Raw genomic sequence first — 19,980 nt, 5'->3', positions numbered from 1 at the left:
CACACTAAGGGCAGAGTCCCTAACTGGGGCCGTCCCTTATCAATTACCCACTAACCTGGTGGGGAGTTGGGGCCTACCTGGGGTGTGGGTACCTATCTGGATGCAGGAGCTGCACTCACTCCCCGCACCCGTGCTTCCCTCACAGCTCCCAGACTCCAACTAACTGCGTAGCTGCAGCCCAAACAATGTGTCTCTTTCCTCCAGGGCAATCCTTCAGCCCTATTGGCTACTATGAGGCACCTGGTGTCTCCCTCGCTATGCTCCATGGGAGTTGTAGTCCCATAGAGCCTATCCTGGCATTGGGGCCGCGTGTGCACTTGCCCTGCACATGCGCGAGTCTTTGGGGGCCACCTCAACCCTTCCTGCACTTTCCCTACACTCGCGCGACTTCTCCCTAGCTCTGGGGCCTTACCTGCGCCTGCGCGATCACTGCGCATGCGCGAGTCTCTCCGCAATGGCGGCGCCCTCCTCGCTAGCTGCCGGGACCGCAGCAACGCAATCGCGGCCTTAGCAACGGCCCGATCGCGTCCCCGGCAACTAGCCTGCTCGCGGAGGTAGCACGCTACTCCCTGCTCCGGCCCCCACCTTTGGAAGCAGCCGTCGGGTCCGTCGCTGGCTCCGGCGGCACCCGCGACCACGCTGCTCCAAGGGAGGGGGGTCTCTAGGAGCTGCTGGAGACCAAGGTTACACTGCTTAGAGAGGCTATTGAGCACACAGGAGGACTGTGTGCTGACGTCCAGACACCGGGGACGAGAGCTCCATTCCAGGGTGCAGCAAACCCAGGAACCTGCCGGAGGCTGGCCCCTCAACGGACACCAATACAGACCCAGACATGAAGGGTCACCTGCTTTGAGGTACCTCTTTAGACTTTGGGGTGATAGGTTGGTTAGGGACTTATCCTCCCAGCCATGCAGATAGGGACTTGGGAAGTGAGTTAGCCCTTACAAAGGGATAGGCTGTTTATTTGTTTTTTTTGTATTTCCTGCATTGTTTAAAGTGACGGGCTGAATAAAACCATGGTTTAATTTCCCCCCAAACTGTCTCCCTGGTCGTACCGCTCCACATGTCTCTTACACGCACCAATATCTTCTTTACAGCAGCGTTATTGTTCCAACTATGTCTACAGCTTTTAATCAGGCCCAAAGTGTCTGGTTGTTGGGAACTATTTGTACCACCTATGTATATCGCACTGAATACATACCCTTTTTCTCTGCCAGTGTATCTATTACTAGCCAACCAGGCCTAATGTAGCAAAGTCATCCAGTACAGGATCATATGTGCTGACCTGTTAGTAACTCTGTTATAAAGGACAGTGTAAGCTCAGAAGACAGACTGGCCTGGGTCATTATTACAGCACAGTTAGTTGTCAGGCGTATGACTTTTACATTATCTCCTGTACCACAGACATTATTCTGAAATAGATGTATTATTCATGGTCACATTCCACAATGTTGCAGTTTTGTGATCTGTGTTATTCAGCAAAGCTTCTGCAGTCTGCCTGGTCCCTTCATTTGCTGCTTCCTCTACTGTACAGTACATACGAAAAAAAGTATTGAGCTCTTTCTTGGTTTATCTTACAGTATTCATAAAATGCTTGCCATTTAACTGTAGCTCACATGGGGGGGGGGGGGGGGGAAGGAGGGGGTTAATGCTCTTTGCTTATGCAGCTAAAAGAAGGAAATAGGTTCTTTCTCCAGCATTCCATCAATATGTTTGGGCATTAACAGATAAGAGATACAAACTGTCTCATGGTGGCAGACAGGGCAACAGAAATATTGATCTCCTTGAAACATTCCACGTGGTAGAGGGACTCTTCCTCCCTTACCCGCATGTTGCTTTTATCAACTCACTCATCGAACATTATATTTTAGAATTAAACAAGGAAGAACTAAGGTGGAAAAGTATAACGTGAATATTCAAATTATTATGGGGGTTTAGAGCACAATACCAACAAACTGTGTTTGAAAGAAATGGGATTCAAATATGTCCAGTAGAGTACTGAAGTTAGAGAATTTCATTGTACAACCAAACTCAGATATACAAATAAGGACTCATGCTGGGCCTTGAACTGCACTTAAAACTCTCTCATCCAGTTGAAGCCAGAATCAACATAGAAGTCTAAACGCCATTCACGGAGGACAATCAATAAATTGAGTAATAATTTGGTAACTAACAGTTACTCATCCTTGGCATGTAAAAGTGCAGTTCTACTTGAACAGTCTTTTTTTTTATTTTATACAAATTACCTTTACTTTCCATTTTAATCCCGATTACCACCTTCATGGTGACATTCCCCAGATGTTTTCTATTTCAGAGAGGTACCGTAAAGTCATATTTTGAAATGTAAACACATCTGAAAAATGTCGCTCACTGCAATGCTTGAATTTCTCTCGTATTTTTTGCTCGGATTTGAACAATTCCATACAAATCAGTATGGATTGTATATTCCATTATATTTACTATAATGCTTTTCTGCACCTGGCACAGGGGGCCTTACAATTCGAGAATACCTATCAGTGCACGATTGATCAGCAGCTGGCTCATTTGACACTGAATGGGTTAAAAATAATAGATTTAAAAAAATAGTTGCCATGTCACATTACTGAGTGCTTTCACTTTATTGCAACTCATTGTGCTAAGGGGTATTGCCCGTTCTCAAAGCAAATAGATGAGTTGGTATATTTGCTTTGGACGAGACATGGGAGAAGAGCGGGTGCTGAAATACCTCTTAAGAATGATTATTTTTGTCCTTGTCGAGTTCCCCAGTCTGTGAGACTTCCTTTGAGGTGCAGATGGTAAAACGGTGATGCATGAGTAAACAGTAAGGACGCACCACCCTTCTGACAGACAGAAAAGAGACCTCAGGCTTAAAATATTCAGATTAAATAGAAAGATTTGACCTAGTCATGGAGCAAGCCAAGCAGGCTCTGGTTTTCCTTTTCCCTATCCAAATAATATACATCCTCATAGACATTCCAATTAATTAAAAATAAATTCATTGCGGAAAATTGTCCAGGCTTGGAAGACCAAGTTCATCTTTATCCTGTGCAGCTCAGCTTGATCTTTCCAGCCTTTTTTGTGCAAGGAGCAAACTCATCCACAATATATCACTGACTGCTCTGTCTCCCAGTGACAGAAGTGGCTGACTCAGACATCGGACGGACATGTGTTGGAATACATCCCTGGCATTTCATTACACACTCCAGCAGTTATTCAAGGTGGTGAACGAACCAAAAGCATGTTTCTGTAGCATCTAGGGCAATGATTCTCAACCAAGGCGTTACGACACCTGCTGTCTTACAAGCCAATTGGCCATAGAATGACACAAATAAATAAATGATCAGCTGAAAAAATTACACCATTTACAAAAAAACTCATTATAATAGCTCTGACATTGTATAAAGGGTGGCTCAGTGAGTAAGACACTGACTGGCACTGAGAGTTTGAAGCAGGGGAACCTGGTTCAATTCCCAATGTCGGCTCCTTGTGACCTTGGGCAAGTCACTTTATCTCCCTGTGCCTCAGGCACCAAAAACATAGATTGTAAGCTCCACAGGGCAGGGACTTGTGCCTGCAAAATGTCTCTGTAAAGCGCTACGTAAAACTAGTAGCGCTATACAAGAACATGTTGTTGTTATTATTATTATTATTAATAATAATAAAGGGCTTGTGGAATATATAAAAAGTCATGCACAAATCACAGATCCGGATGCAGGCATTAACACTACTGGTTAATTATACAGTAAATCTCATACGTTTTGGGATAAATTATGTTTTTAGTCTAATATAATACTTGGAAGACTGGTCAATATACAAATGCTGGGTTTAAGGACCATTCTGTTGAAGCATTTTCCCCCGTTCTATTTATGTAAACCAGATTGATGCTCTGATGCTCTCATTCCTTCCCAGTGCAGGTATTATACAGTATCACTATACAGCGCATGAAAATGAGCAAACGTTGACCAATTCCATTACGCCGTGCCTAATATTTAGGGCATCAGGTACCCTTCCTCCAGGGTCACATCTGGTTGGCCTATTGCAAATATCACCCTTCCCCCCAATGTGTGGCTGTTTCACTCAAGTTATCCTTGCTTGTATTCAACCAGTCCTCACAAGCTGCCCCATTCAGTTTATAATGACCGAAGGGCAACCTTGAATCCAGTTCTATCAGAACGTCAATTACATTGGCGTATCAGGAGGCGGCTTATCAAGCAGTAATCCACTCTGCTCAATCAATGATTTGTGCATAGGCAGTAGCAAATTACAGATATCTGAGACATGCATGGGGGACGTACTACGTTAAATAAAATCTGCTGGACATACTGCTTAGAACCTCTCCCCAGAGTACTCAGCAGTCTGTAGAATTTGTTATTGAGTTCACATGCTTTGGTTCTGACAGATTTCAATGGATACCTCCTTCCATAGTCCAGGAGTGCTCAAGCTCCCACCCCAACAGACCAGGGTTTCAGGATATCCCAGCTTCAGCACAGATGGCTCAATCAGAGGCTCAGTCAAAGACTGAGCCTCTGATTGAGCTACCTGTGCTGAAGCAGGGACTGATTGAGCCACCTGTGCTGAAGCAGGGATATCTTGAAAAACTGACCTGTTAGGGGGGGGGGTGAAACTGGAGTTTAACTCCTGCTATAGGGCATTGACAAATTTATCTCACAGCATGTTTGGTTGGTACTGTACAAGCAAGCCTACAGTATGCAATAGCTGCTAGCACACCAACTGCACTGCTGAGCTCCTAAAGGGAGGGACCGTTGAAACAGGCAGAATTCAGGAATTCCCTGTATAAGAAGAATGAATTACAAAGTCACTGCCTTGCACTGGATATGTTCAGAAGTGTCTTTATTTGAAATGGCTTTGTCAAAAAAAAAATCTCAATTGAAAGAATGAAGGTGCTGAATCTGCAAGCCAAGATAGAGATTAGGTGACATTCTCCCTCTGGTCATATATACAGTACCTGCTGACTTCAGACACGCGCACATTACATGTCTGGATACAGTATATCTTTTTAATTTGACACATTCTTTAGATCAGGGGACGCAAACTCAGTCCCTGAAGGGCCACCAACCGGCCAGCCTTTATGGATATCCCTGCTTCAGCACAGGTGGCTCAGTCGAAGACTAAGCCACTGATTGAGCCACCTGTGCTGAAGCAGGGATATCCATAAAACCTGGCCTATTGGTGGCCGTTGAGGACAAAGTTTGAGACACCTGCTTTAGATATATTGTATATTAACGGCATTGTCTACTTTGACATTTTAAAGACTTGCTTGTAAACCCTTTCACTGTTCACAGTGGACACATTACTCCTCATGCATTTCATTAAACATACTATACATATATGTATATACTGTACATGTACATATACGACAGGGACAGGATAATACGTGGGCTGCTTCCATAGCAATATGATTAAAACCAGGGGTAGCCAACTCCAGTCCTCAAGGGCCACCAACAGGTCAGGTTTTCAGGATATCCCTGCTTCAGCACAGGTGGCTCAATTGAGCCACCTGTGCTGAAGCAGGGATATCCTGAAAACTGACCCGTTGGTGGCCCTTGCGGATTGGAGTTGGCTACCTCTGGTTTAAACTAAAACAACTAGACGCACAAACAGAAATAAATATGAGCATCAATGATTAACAGTGGAGTTCAATTAGAAACAGACTCGGTCTGTGACATTAGGAATCAGTGTAAAGGTAACAGATAAGAGAAGGTTTTATGCTGGCGATTGGTGGGTCCAAAAGCATCTTAAGTTTAACACATTTTAGGGAAGTGAAATGAATGGCTGACTGTGAGTGGTTTCGAAACTTTGAGTGTTATTTTTTCCTCTACTGTTCATTGTATGCTGCCAGCTCAGACCTTAAAACAGCTACCAGGTAGCAAAATATCTTAACCTCAAAGGAGAAGCAAGGCATGCAAACGGAGTGATGTAATACAGTTTTCAGTGGTATGCATCTGCACTGAATGAGACTCTGTAATACTGCTACCAAGCCCATTTTAGAACATTTCAAAGTAAAACAGGACGCTGATCATTTTCTTAAACAGATTCCAGTTGTACGTGCATGGCAGTGACCATGTGGCTCTACAGGAAATGCCATTTGTGTGACTCTACAATAAGCAGCTACCCTGTGTTCTCCACTTTTCTAAATCTGACTACTACTGTATTACTAGCTTTATACAGTATAAGTAGAGACGGGCTGAATTTTGTTTTTTTCGCGGCTTTGGATCCGCAGTGGATCGCCGGTTCCTTTGGTACGCCGATTTCAGCGGATCAATGTCAAAAACGGCGATTCACGGTTGGCAGATTTTGTATTATTATTATTAATGCTCTCCGCGGATTCTGCAACTCGTGGACGGATTTGTAGATTCCAATCCGCAGATTCAGCAACCCGTTGGCGGAGTGTGATGAATCCACGTGGATTAAAACCGATCACATCCGTGGGTTTAAAAAAAATGGAGTCCACCATTGGTTTAGCATACTTTAATAAGCACATTAGTGGTTGCATTCAATTTCTGTCCGGTACCACTCCCATCTACTATGCTTAAATTTAAATAAAAACCCTTGAGCAATAATAAGGCTCCCCCCTGAGATATACCAAAGTGCCTCAGGGACACGATTATTAAACATGTCTGATTTTGTGGAGTAGTTGAGAACACTCCAACACTTATCCTGCAGAGCTACCAATGCACGTCAGGGAAAAATCAAGATACAGTATACAAGTGGGTCTATTGCAGGGGTTGACAACCTCCGTCCCCTATGGCTACCAACAGGTCAGGTTTTCAGGATATCCCTGCTTCAATACAATGATTGAGCCACCTGTGCTGAAGCAGGGATATCCTGAAAACCTGACCTGTTGGTGGCCCTTAAGGACTGGAGTTGCCCACCCCAGGTCGGTAGACCCACATACATATCCTGAATTTCCCTGACGTGCAGTGAGAGAATGGATTGCTCAGTTGTTATTGATGTACTGTACAGAATCAATGCGAGCCATTTTCTTTCCCACTCGCAGAGGCTTTAAACATCATTGCATAGCAAAGACAGGAGAACAGGCACGGAAATACCTGCCACCTATTCTATGCAAACACACTGTAAAGCAGCAAATGTGCTACAAAGAAAGACAATGTTATGTTATATACAGATATAATGTTGAGATACTGTATTCCAAAATGGCTATGAAAATACTGAAAACGAGTCAGACCAATCATAAAAATTAGGAGACATTAAAAAAAAAAAAAAAACACTTTATTTATTCATACAGACCAATTACAGTCCATACATAGCAGCTGGAGAGGGAATACTATTAAATACATTTGTGATCACTATTAGTATATCAAAAGGTATTTTCACACAATGCAAACAATATTAGGTGCAGAGTCCTGTGGTTTCTTCTTAAACTATTCCTTACTAAAAAAATGTTCAAAGAGCAATTATACAATATTTAGCAGGCTCTGCTATTCCATGTGCACTTGGACCATTTATAAAATATAGTTAAAAAAAAAACCTGTTTAAAAAAAATGCATGTTGATTCATTGTCTCTGTAATATAAACCCCAGTGTAATGTTATGTACCAAGTTAAAATGCACCACAATAATCCAGATTTGATGGCGACATAAAACCTCGCAAAATCAATGTCGTTAAGGGACTCAAAAGTTGTTTTTCGTTTATATATATATATATATATATATATTTTATATATATATATATATATATATATATATATATACACACACACATATATATATATATATATACATATACATATATATACATATACATATATATATATACATATACATATACATATACATATACATACATATATATATATGGAAAATCCTGTGCTTACACGAACCGGACATAAATAACACCTGAAATAATTACACAAATAGTTTAAAAATACAAGAAAAAAAAATGCAAAAAAACCAAACAATAGCACTGTAAAATGCTGGAATACATGTCCGTGGGTTTAGCGTTACAATCTGTTATACCGAAGGCGATAATGGCTAATGTGAAGGCAGCGCCGGGCATGATGGCATCCAAAAATGTGGCGTATTTTCACAGTTTACCATATTTAATCTACAACATCTCTACTGTAGGTCACTGCAGCTTTTGCACGACAATTCCTAAATGAAATATGTATGGAATATATGTGTGATGCTGCCATCCGGTGGTCGAGTGCCAGACAAGCATGTTCAAAGTGTATTAACATGCATTGCATTTCACATTGTTAAAATTAATTTCCCTTGGCTTATCTTAATCTCTTTGGTACATACAGTAGGAGCATATAGCTTCTACTGAGTGCGTTTAACAAATGATTATTCAGTGGATTGTTAGATCAATATAAGTACACTTTAGCTACGAATTAAGTCAGAGTGTTGAGAAAATGCAGATGACAGTAAATAGTGTTTATGTGCTGATATAAAAAACATCTCTTTCTTTTCAGATGACCTATAGCAGGAGTGGCCAACTCCAGTCCTCAAGGTCCCCAACAGACCAGGTATTATGGATGTCCCTGCTTCAGCACAGGTGGCTCAGTCTTCAACTGGAGTCTTCGACTGAGCCACCTGTGCTGAAGCAAGGATATCCTGAAAAACTGACCTGTTGGTGGCCCTTGAGGTCTAGAGTTGGCCACTCCTGACCTATAGTCATTACTAATCTTTGTTCAATTCATTGGAGCATCATGTGGAAAGCTATCCTCAGTGTAAAGCCCATTAACAAGTCCAGACTGCATAAGGCGCAAGAACTGGAGTGAGGAAATGTGGTCCCTTGTGTTCCTGAAACATTAAAGACTTCCAATGTAAGTGAATAACTAAAACAAAACCCATACACCCAGTGTTTGTCCTGTTAAGAAAGATGCCAAACACAATGGCCAACGTATGTACCAACGTAGAGAAACGTGTGTTTTGACGCACTGCGCCGGTTTATGGAGCAGAGCTGCGGCGTGTGTAATAACGTACATTTAATGCAGAAGGATAACCTTACGCCACTTCAGATTTGGTGGATTGTTTGGGGTAAATAAAGGGACAAAGAATGGTGCACAGAGACGCAGAATGTGATATATCATTATCTGTGTACTGTATAACTCCCTCAACTCCCCCTACGGACACTCCCGCAAACTAGCATAGATGGGGCAAAATTGCAATAAAATGCTTTCATACATAGGTACAGAATGAAAATGCTTCTCAAAAAGGACATTAAAATACATTAGGTGAAGAGGTGAAACATATTCCAAGATTGCATTCATCATGTAAGGGAGATGAGAATACTGTCTGGGTCTCATTCAAAGGTTGCAGAACATTTTCTTAAATCAAGATAGACAATTAATACTGTACTACAATGTTTCAATGTCAGAGTATAGAAAGTGTAGGAATGAACGCAAGAACGCACTTAATATTGTAAACAATCCTAAGTCGGGTGATGTTCTGAATATACAGTGTGTGTAGAATGAAGTAATATAAATATATATATATATATATATATTTAAAAAAAAAATAGAGCATATGATTAAAAAAAAACATCACCTTGCTAAAGGTCCCGCACGCGGACCGAAACGTTGAAATGATGTCTTGTTAATACAACCATCACAGGGTATCATATTGCCTATATATATATATATATATATATATATATCTACCTGACGGAGTGCCTTGTTCTCATCTATTCACTATATATATATATAGTGAATAGATGAGAACAAGGCACTCCGTCAGGTAGATAAAGGTGGGTGCAAATCCTATATGAATCAAATAGGTGATACGATACCGTTTGAGCGAATATCAGAGGCAGCACTCCACGAAGTTGTCAAAAAAGTTTTGTATTTAGTGAGACATAATAACCAACGTTTCGGTCCTCCACACGGGACCTTTCTCAAGGTGACGTACATTACCTTGAGAAAGGTCCCGTGTGGAGGACCGAAACGTTGGTTATTATGTCTCACTAAATACAAAACTTTTTTGACAACTTCGTGGAGTGCTGCCTCTGATATTCGCTCAAACGGTATCGTATCACATATATATATATATATATATATATATATATATATATATATATATATATATATATATGACATATTTGCGCTCTGATGCTTGTCTTATAATGTTTCATTGTCCCCTGTATATTTCATTACAATGTTTCTGGCTGACCCTTCCCATGTAGTGGAGAGTTCCGATATACAGTAACTGGTAATCATATAGTGCTGCCTACATAAGGGGTGCTCAACTCCAGTCCTTAAGACCCCCCCAACAGGTCAGGTTTTCAAGGTATCCCAGCTTCAGCACAGGTGGCTCAATCAGGGGCTCAGTCATTGACTGAGCCTCTGATTGAGCACCTGTGCTGAAGCAGGGATATCCTGAAGACCTGTTGGGAGGGTCTTGAGGACTGGAGTTGAGCACCCCTGGCCTACATCACCACATTACTGTGGTATGGGGCACAACAGATTTTGTTTATGGCTTCATGATCACTGCAGCAAACAATTAATACATGAAATGTAACCTATCTATAATAAGGCTCATACAGTAATTATAGAAGGCTCCCGTACCCCCTCCTCTCAAAGATGCCGTGTGCACACAAACTATTGAATACATTAGCCATTAGTGCAAACTAATCTAAAAAAGAAATACTCAAATAATAAAAAAAATCGATTAACAAGGACTCCCAACAGAGAGGTGCATCAATCTGGGAGGGGGTTGGGGAGAGAAAAATAATGACTCAATAACCAACAGCAATGCACAACAATAATAATGAGCAAATAACAAAAAGAGGAAACCCAGTCTCTCTAATACAGTGTGAATACTCCCAAGTGTTGACTGTAGAAAAATTGGTAGAAAATAAGGCACATCGGACAAGACTGTGTAAAAACTGCCCGTTTTCGTCATGGTTCCGCCACGCACGACTGGCATCACATTTTGGTCCTTATTGGTCACGATTCACATACAAGTTGCACCAGCTGCAACAATTAGAAGAGATTAAAAAGAAACCCTGCGATCAGGGGAACTGAGCATGCGGCTGGCGTAATGTATTCACGTGAGACAAGTCTGCAGGCTGCCACAAAGGCTGAGTGCACAACCCTTTCAGGGGCAGGGGTTAGGAAAGCTCAATCCATTGGCTTTTGTTCATTTATTTTGTGCTGGGTCTCATGGCAACTTCTTCACACCTTCCACAAGATGGGTGGTTAAACTTCTGTTCCAGAATGGAAAGGCAGCTAAATCGTTAGGGTTGTAACAGCCGATACGCGATATGTGCAAATGTCCACTTCACTGAAACTGAAATACATGGCAATTTGGTTTAAGGTGCTTCTACAGAGCGTGTAAACCTTTCTGGGTACCAAATAAAGACCTAAGGAAACCGCAGAAATGATGGCCTGTAATAAAGTGCATGCTCTAATACAGTACATGCTTGTATTATCGCTCAGTACAGTAAGTGCAAGAGGTGATCATAAAACCCAAAGTGCAATAAAATAAAAGCTCAGGTAGAAATCCAAAACGATGGAGAAGAACATACCAATTCTTTGTTCAAGAACCCTTCACAGGATGAGAGTTAAAAATCACTGGGGTACCTAGAACGTCACATTTAAAAAGTGCACTTGGGCCATTTATTTTGTTGCGCTGAGAATACAACTCGTAGCTGATACTCGGTGGTGCTCCGTAGATGACATTTAGATGGCGGTGATTTTATTCCAGTGCGATCGTTTAACATTTCCATTGTTTCATGTCCGCGCCTTTGTTCTCGGGACTGTGTCTGTAACGGCATTTATCTCCAAAATGACACCCGTTGGATCGCCAGAAGTAACATTCATTGGGTTTGACTATCCCCTTCTTCTTAGAACTGTAAGACAAAGATATCTAAATGTTACTTTTCTTGAAGGATAAAGCAGCAGTGGTGCCATCGAGCAAGCTGTATTCTACTGTATGTTAAACTATATATGGTCACATAAGTGCCGCTGCATATTGATGGCAAATTTCTTTATACCAGAGTTTGTCATTAGGAACACCTAATTATACAAGTAATTGTAGCAGCATCCAATCAGTTCATCAGCAGTCCACAATATAGAAATTAAATGAAATGCTGAATTGCTACTCAATTTTACATATACAATTACATATATAGCTAGTGTTCCCACACTGACCATGATTGCAAATGTTATTATCAATCCCCGATTTTTATTTGTTTTTTTAATGTGATGCAAGATCGGTCATCAATAATAATCCTAGTGGGAGACTCCTTCAGCTTATCGGAGGTATCCTACAGTAACATGGCGCCATGGTTAAGAAACACTGCTGTAGACGTTGTAACTCGTTTTAAGGAACATAGAAATGAAGGTGATCACAGACCACGGGTTGTCAGAATATTGCCTGAATATTATTCTGTGGTACCTGCCACTGCTGCCTCAAGCCCTAACGTGCTTTCTCCGAGTTGGCGTTTGCGAGACGTTACATGCATTAGGGCTGGGACCCGCTGCGCCCGGCGGCGCGGGCGGCTGCACGGGCTTTCCCCACCAGCAGGGGAATCATCCCGAGCCGGTCCCGGTCCCCCCTGGCTGCACAGCTCACTACGCGCTGTGACGCGTCAGCCGCTACGGGATACAAGAGAATTGTGATCCCTAGCGTTGACGCATCACGTGGTGTGGCTGTGAGCCAATGAGGAGGGGAGGCTTCGGGGAGCGGGGAGGCGTGTGGAGGGACAGCAGCGTGAGTGCGTGTCTGTGTGCCTGTCTGTGTTTGTGTATGTGTGTGTCTGAGTGCGTGAGTGCCTGCCTCTGTCTGTGTGTGTGTATTGTGCCTGCGTGCGTGTGTGTGTGTGTGTGTTCGAGAGAGTGCCTGCATGTGTGTATGAGTGTGTGTGTGTTGCTTGTGATTACTTACATCAGCAGCTCCAGCCCGAGCCCAGGGAGGGGGGTGGGGGGGAGAGTAGCGGGTCCCTCTGCTCAAGCCACGCCCCCCCTCCCGCTCAAGCCTCCCACTCCTTCCCACCTCCCGCTCCCTACAGACCGCATATCAATGTCTGTGTATGTCAGCGCCCCGCCTGTCTGCAGTGCGGGAGCACTGACGGAGGGAGCGGGGCCTTAGCCTTAGAAGTGAGCAGTGGAGATCGTCAACTGCAGTTTTGTGGGAACCACATTAAAGCTCAGAAATAAACAGCCATACATCTGCAGTCGTTATCCAGCATCATAATGTCCTGAGGGGCGGTGGGTAGGGTCTCTTTAATAAGAAATGCACTTTGCATGTTAGTGAATCCTCATAACAGACTTAATTCAGCATAAGGGGGACCGGAGACTGTGTGATTAAGAGACGAATGTTATGCAAAGGAAGCTCTTACACCTCCGGCGCGATCATTAACCATAAGCAGGAAATGGGCTATTACAAATAAGACAAAGGCGAGACCGATCTGGCTGAGACCCAAGTGTTGCTTGCTCAAGGACTAACAACTGATAAATAAAATAACGATTTTGGCACGTTTTAAATACAAAGTGGGATGGGTGGGAATACAGAATTTGGCTAAGGTGATTACATGTGCAAGTTTAACCCCTGTACTGCCATCCTAACAGTTAAAATCAGCAGCATCATCAACTCTTCCATATTAAAATAATCTGTATTATACACACAAATCTGTACAGCGTTCCCCTTTGGGTGCATTCTCCCCCAGCTGTATCAACACCGCCCTTAAAAAGGTCGTGGAGTCTCTGCAGTTACAAATGTTGGTGTACAGCAAAAACAAATACCACTTGTGGTACATTTGCACGTCTGCACCCCGGCTTTTCACCATTATCTTTTAGCAAACAGTGCTTCCACTGCAGCCGGGGATTCTGGGTAATGACATACAAATGAGCACTCTGCGTCACTCTTTACTTCCAATCTATTTTAACACAGACCCCTATAAGCTTATCCCTGCCGTATTACACAGCCTCTCAGCACAGCCTGGGTTAAAGAAGTGCAGAGCCAGTAACCCTGCTCACAGAAAGCTGTTACAACCTTATGGGTCTTATCGGTGCCAGGTTGGTTGCTGGCTATTCAACGTGAAGCTGGTATGTGGGTATAACCAGACATTAAAAAAAGTTATGGTCGATAAAAAAAGAAAAGTGACAGAAGCCCCCCACCCGGACCGTTACATTAAAATGTTGCTTGTAGTATCCCGAAGCCCCATATCCCTCATTCCCTCTTAGGCCGCGCAACGCTGCACGCCTCCGGAACAAATGTATGTACCCTCATGATGCTGCCCATAGTGCGCGCGCAATGAAGCGCGATTCTGCCAAAGACAAAGAATGTTGTCTTTGCCGCGTGACGGCCGGATCACGTGCGCGGTTCAGCCAATGAGGGCGAACCGCTCATGTGACGTCACGGCCACGCCTCTGACCGCCGTGCAGGTTCCGCGCGAGCGGCGTCACGTGCACGCCGCCACTATAATCGCGGCCTTACGCTGCCGCTGACAAGTTGTAGTGTTCCTCTTTTGCCACTATAATGACACAACACGCCACAGACTTCCCATAGGATAAAATGGTAGGATGTACCACGACATACCACGTCATAATGGCCAGTGACACCAGCTACTTACACCACTTTTCTCTGACAAGGCGCCTGGAGATCAAAAACGTAAACCATTTATTCTATAGGGTACAAATCTGGCATTGGTCAAATACACAAAGCACACAAGAAAACGGGTCAATCTGTAGCCTGCTGGTCAGGGTCCGGAACGCCCAAATTCCTATAGCAACTGATACTTCAGGTGAGCATGTGTCTGGCCCATGGAAGTAGCTGATTAGAGACCCCTTTAGTAAACTTACTTTACCAAAGCTGCCTTCATTTGTGCTTCGGACGTGCTCACAGTTGAGGGTCGGTAAGGCTTGTTGGGGTATCGGATCAATAATTTAGTATTCTCGATTTCTTTACCCTGTTGGGCAGAGGAGAAACATGCTGATTATCAGTGCTGCGGGGCAGCATTGCGAGATGCATGCGTTACACGCCGTTCTTACACAATCAGTCCTAGAACACAGAAGTATCCCACCTATCACATGGACTAAATATTTGCCATGTATTTAGTGGGGCAAAGCGGCCACAGATTTATGTCACTGAAACAAAAAACTACATGGACATTTAGTGAAGTCTATCTACAGCAGGGGGGGGGGGGCAACTCCAGTCCTCAAGGGCCACCAACAGGTCAGGTTTTAAGGAAATCCCTGCTTCAGCATAGGTGGCTCAATCAGTGGCTCATGTAGGTATGAAGCAAGAAAAAAAAAATCCCCAACCCGCCCCCCCCCCCAGGTAGGAAGCAGGGGGTCTCCGGAGCTGAACCCCATTAATCTCAGCTGCTGGGACCCCCTACTTCCTGAGATACTTACCTCCTTAGGGGGTGCCGGTATCTCCTGCTCACCGGCACCCACCCCCTAAGGAGGTAAGTATCTCAGGAATCACTGGGACTCGAAGCTGAGATTATTGGGGTTCAGTTCCGGAGACCCCTGATTCCTACCCGGGGGGGGGGGGTATTTCTGGGAAATATTTTGGGGGGTATGGGAGTATTTTTTCTCTCTTGGCGTTCTTAATAGGGCTTGTCTAAGGGTGGCACATACCCTAGGGATGGGCCTGCACATAGATGTGCTTGTCCTACAAATGTTATTGTCCTCCCTCCCACATTGTACTGCGCTCCACAATATGTTTGCCTCATACAAACAAGTGACAATAACAATACAGATGATGAATGAATGAAATCTAGGGAGATGCTTGCACTGGAAGACAGCTGTTCTAATATGTCCTTGCGACACCTACCTGAAGGGCATCAAGAGCTCTAGCTGCAGCAGTAGGGCATTTAAAGTTAACAAATGCACAAAATCGTTCGCCGAGAAGCCGTATGCTGTCAATGTCCCCGTAACTAAACAGAGAACGCAGGACAAAAAACATGAGATGATTGTGCACTGATCATTGTATTTCCAAACTGAAAACAATTATAGAAGTTGTCAAATAAAACAACATCTTCCTGTGTCCGTTGAATTCCCTTTTTCGACAAACCCCTGGCAGGGCCGCGTGTTGCGGAGCACTGCTGCAGAGGAATGGCTCGGCGTAACGAATGACTACAGTGCAATTTCATGGCTAATTATGTGAGGAAGCAGAGTTAATGAAGCCACCACTATCCACTGAAATGTGCAGGTATAATCCCATCGCCTCAATAAGCAGCTTAGAGTCTGTAACCTTATACAGGTCTAGTGACAAGCTGGGAGATCAATGGTCATAAGCAATATATATCAAAGTCATTGGACTAACATCAATTCATAAAAAGCTGGACACACAAACCCTTTGAAATATTTCAGGATATAAATGCTAACAATAGAAGAAATCTGTGGCTTGCCTCTCTGGCAGTGAAAGGGTGAAATGATGAAGCCACGGTAGAGAAGGCGGTACAATATTCTGTAAAAGTAACCTGTCCCATGCCTCTTTATTGTGATGTCAATATATGTTGCACCTTTTTATAGACAGAAAATGATCTGTGCAGGCATTTCTGATCACCTTTGTATTGCCACTTTTATATTTCTACAGAGAATGAGATATAATGTCCCAAGTACAACAAAATATCAAAAATGTTTTTAAAAACATACGAACGAAACAAAAAACACTTTTCTTACCATTTAAAGAGATCTCTCAGCTGTTTCTCCTTTATCTGGATGGTGATGTTTCCCACCCATAAGGAAGCACACAGTGTTCTGCACAATGAGAGAGAACGCCAAATTCAAATTATGAGAGGAGTAGCCTTGTGTTTAAGGATCTAACCTTTGAAGTGGGAGATCGGTTTTACATCAAGTTTAAAATGTGGAACATCATCAGTATGCTCACAGCACCGCATGTAACGCTGCAGGGGACACCGCATGTAGTGCTGCTGGGGACACCGCATGTAGTGCTGCTGGGGACACCGCATGTAGTGCTGCTGGGGACACCGCATGTAGTGCTGCTGGGGATACCGCATGTAACGATGCTGGGGACACCGCATGTAGTGCTGCTGGGGATACCGCATGTAACGCTGCTGGGGACACCGCATGTAGTGCTGCTGGGGATACCGCATGTAGTGCTGCTGGGGACACCGCATGTAGTGCTGCTGGGGACACCGCATGTAGTGCTGCTGGGGATACCGCATGTTACGCTGCTGGGGACACCGCATGTAGTGCTGCTGGGGATACCGCATGTAACGCTGCTGGGGATACTGCATGTAGCGCTGCTGGGGATACCGCATGTAACGCTGCAGGGGACACCACATGTAGTGCTGCTGGTGATACCGCATGTAATGCTGCTGGGGATATCGCATGTAACGCTGCTGGGGATATCGCACGTAACGCTGCTGGGGACACCGCATGCAACGCTGCTGGGGATACCGCATGTAACGCTGCTGGGGACACCGCATTTAGTGATGCTGGGGATACCGCATGCAACGCTGCTGGGGATACTGCATGTAACGCTGCTGGGGATACCGCATGTAACGCTGCTGGGGACACCGCATGTAACGCTGCTGGGGACACCGCATGTAGTGCTGCTGGGGATACCGCATGTAACGCTGCTGGGGACACCGCATGTAGTGCTGCTGGGGATACCGCATGTAACGCTGCTGGGGATATCGCATGTAACGCTGCTGGGGACACCGCATGTAGTGCTGCTGGGGATACCGCATGTAGTGCTGCTGGGGACACCGCATGTAACGCTGCTGGGGACACCGCATGTAACGCTGCTGGGGACACCGCATGTAACGCTGCAGGGGACACCGCATGTAACGCTACTGGGGACACCGCATGTAACGCTGCTGGGGACACCGCATGTAACGCTGCTGGGGATACCGCATGTAGTGCTGCTGGGGATACCGCATGTTGTGCTGCTGGGGATATCGCATGTAACGCTGCTGGGGATACCGCATGTAACGCTGCTGGGGATACCGCATGTAACGCTGCTGGGGATACCGCATGTAACGCTGCTGGGGATACCGCATGTAACGCTGCTGGGGCACCGCATGTAGTGCTGCTGGGGATACCGCATGTAACGCTGCTGGGGACACCGCATGTAGTGCTGCTGGGGATACCGCATTTAACGCTGCTGGGGATACTGCATGTAGCGCTGCTGTGGATACCGCATGTTGTGCTGCTGGGGATACCGCATGTAACGCTGCTGGGGATACCGCATGTAACGCTGCTGGGGATACCGCATGTTGTGCTGCTGGGGATACCGCATGTTGTGCTGCTGGGGATACCGCATGTAACGCTGCTGGGGACACCGCATGTAGTGCTGCTGGGGATACCGCATTTAACGCTGCTGGGGATACTGCATGTAGAGCTGCTGGGGATACCGCATGTAACGCTGCTGGGGATACCGCATGTAACGCTGCTGGGGATACCGCATGTAACGCTGCTGGGGATACCGCATGTAACGCTGCTGGGGATACCGCATGTAACGCTGCTGGGGACACCGCATGTAGTGCTGCTGGGGATACCGCATGTAACGCTGCTGGGGACACCGCATGTAGTGCTGCTGGGGATACCGCATTTAACGCTGCTGGGGATACTGCATGTAGCGCTGCTGGGGATACCGCATGTAACGCTGCAGGGGACACCGCATGTAACGCTGCTGGTGATACCGCATGTAACGCTGCTGGGGATATCGCATGTAACGCTGCTGGGGATATCGCATGTAACGCTGCAGGGGACACCGCATGTAGCGCTGCTGGGGTTACCGCATGTAACGCTGCTGGAACGTTGCTGGGGTTACCGCATGTAACGCTGCTGGGGATACCGCATGTAACGCTGCTGGGGATACCGCATGTAACGCTGCTGTGGATACCGCATGTAACGCTGCTGGGGATACCGCATGTAACGCTGCTGGGGATACCGCATGTAACGCTGCTGGGGATACCGCATGTAACGCTGCTGGGGACACCGCATGTAACGCTGCTGGGGACACCGCATGTAACGCTGCTGGGGATACCGCATGTAACGCTGCTGGGGATACCGCATGTAACGCTGCTGGGGACACCGCATGTAGTGCTGCTGGGGATACCGCATTTAACGCTGCTGGGGACACCGCATGTAATGCTGCTGGGGATACCGCATGTAACGCTGCTGGGGACACCGCATGTAACGCTGCTGGGGACACCGCATGTAATGCTGCTGGGGACACCGCATGCAATGCTGCTGGGGACACCGCATGCAACGCTGCTGGGGATACCGCATGTAACGCTGCTGGGGATACCGCATGTAACGCTGCTGGGGACACCGCATGTAGTGCTGCTGGGGATACCGCATGTAACGCTGCTGGGGATACCGCATTTAACGCTGCTGGGGATACTGCATGTAGAGCTGCTGGGGATACCGCATGTAACGCTGCTGGGGATACCGCATGTAACGCTGCTGGGGATACCGCATGTAACGCTGCTGGGGATACCGCATGTAACGCTGCTGGGGACACCGCATGTAGTGCTGCTGGGGATACCGCATGTAACGCTGCTGGGGACACCGCATGTAGTGCTGCTGGGGATACCGCATTTAACGCTGCTGGGGATACTGCATGTAGCGCTGCTGGGGATACCGCATGTAACGCTGCAGGGGACACCGCATGTAACGCTGCTGGTGATACCGCATGTAACGCTGCTGGGGATATCGCATGTAACGCTGCTGGGGATATCGCATGTAACGCTGCAGGGGACACCGCATGTAGCGCTGCTGGGGTTACCGCATGTAACGCTGCTGGAACGTTGCTGGGGTTACCGCATGTAACGCTGCTGGGGATACCGCATGTAACGCTGCTGTGGATACCGCATGTAACGCTGCTGTGGATACCGCATGTAACGCTGCTGGGGATACCGCATGTAACGCTGCTGGGGATACCGCATGTAACGCTGCTGGGGACACCGCATGTAACGCTGCTGGGGACACCGCATGTAACGCTGCTGGGGATACCGCATGTAACGCTGCTGGGGATACCGCATGTAACGCTGCTGGGGATACCGCATGTAACG

General features: G+C 45.7%; 1 protein-coding gene across 4 annotated transcripts in view; it reads right to left on the bottom strand.

The window, feature by feature from the left end:
- Positions 1 to 10,019: 10,019 nt before the first annotated feature.
- Positions 10,020 to 19,980, bottom strand: part of LOC142501842 (uncharacterized) — a 58,583-nt gene continuing 48,622 nt past the window's right edge. For 2 of the 4 annotated variants that reach the window (XM_075612338.1, XM_075612337.1), the window contains 4 exons: positions 16,616 to 16,693; positions 15,765 to 15,867; positions 14,786 to 14,892; positions 10,020 to 11,832 (listed from right to left, as the gene is read on the bottom strand). In XM_075612338.1, the coding sequence (XP_075468453.1) occupies positions 11,697 to 11,832; positions 14,786 to 14,892; positions 15,765 to 15,867; positions 16,616 to 16,693 (424 nt within the window). In that variant the 3' untranslated portion in view covers positions 10,020 to 11,696. The remainder of the gene's footprint in view (positions 11,833 to 14,785; positions 14,893 to 15,764; positions 15,868 to 16,615; positions 16,694 to 19,980) is intronic. The other 2 variants (XM_075612335.1, XM_075612339.1) reach the window with 2 other exon arrangements.

The sequence above is a fragment of the Ascaphus truei genome, chromosome 8, assembly GCF_040206685.1.
Source record: "Ascaphus truei isolate aAscTru1 chromosome 8, aAscTru1.hap1, whole genome shotgun sequence".
NCBI classification, from domain to species: Eukaryota; Metazoa; Chordata; class Amphibia; order Anura; family Ascaphidae; genus Ascaphus; species Ascaphus truei.
This window is presented reverse-complemented; position numbering and strand designations above follow the sequence as displayed.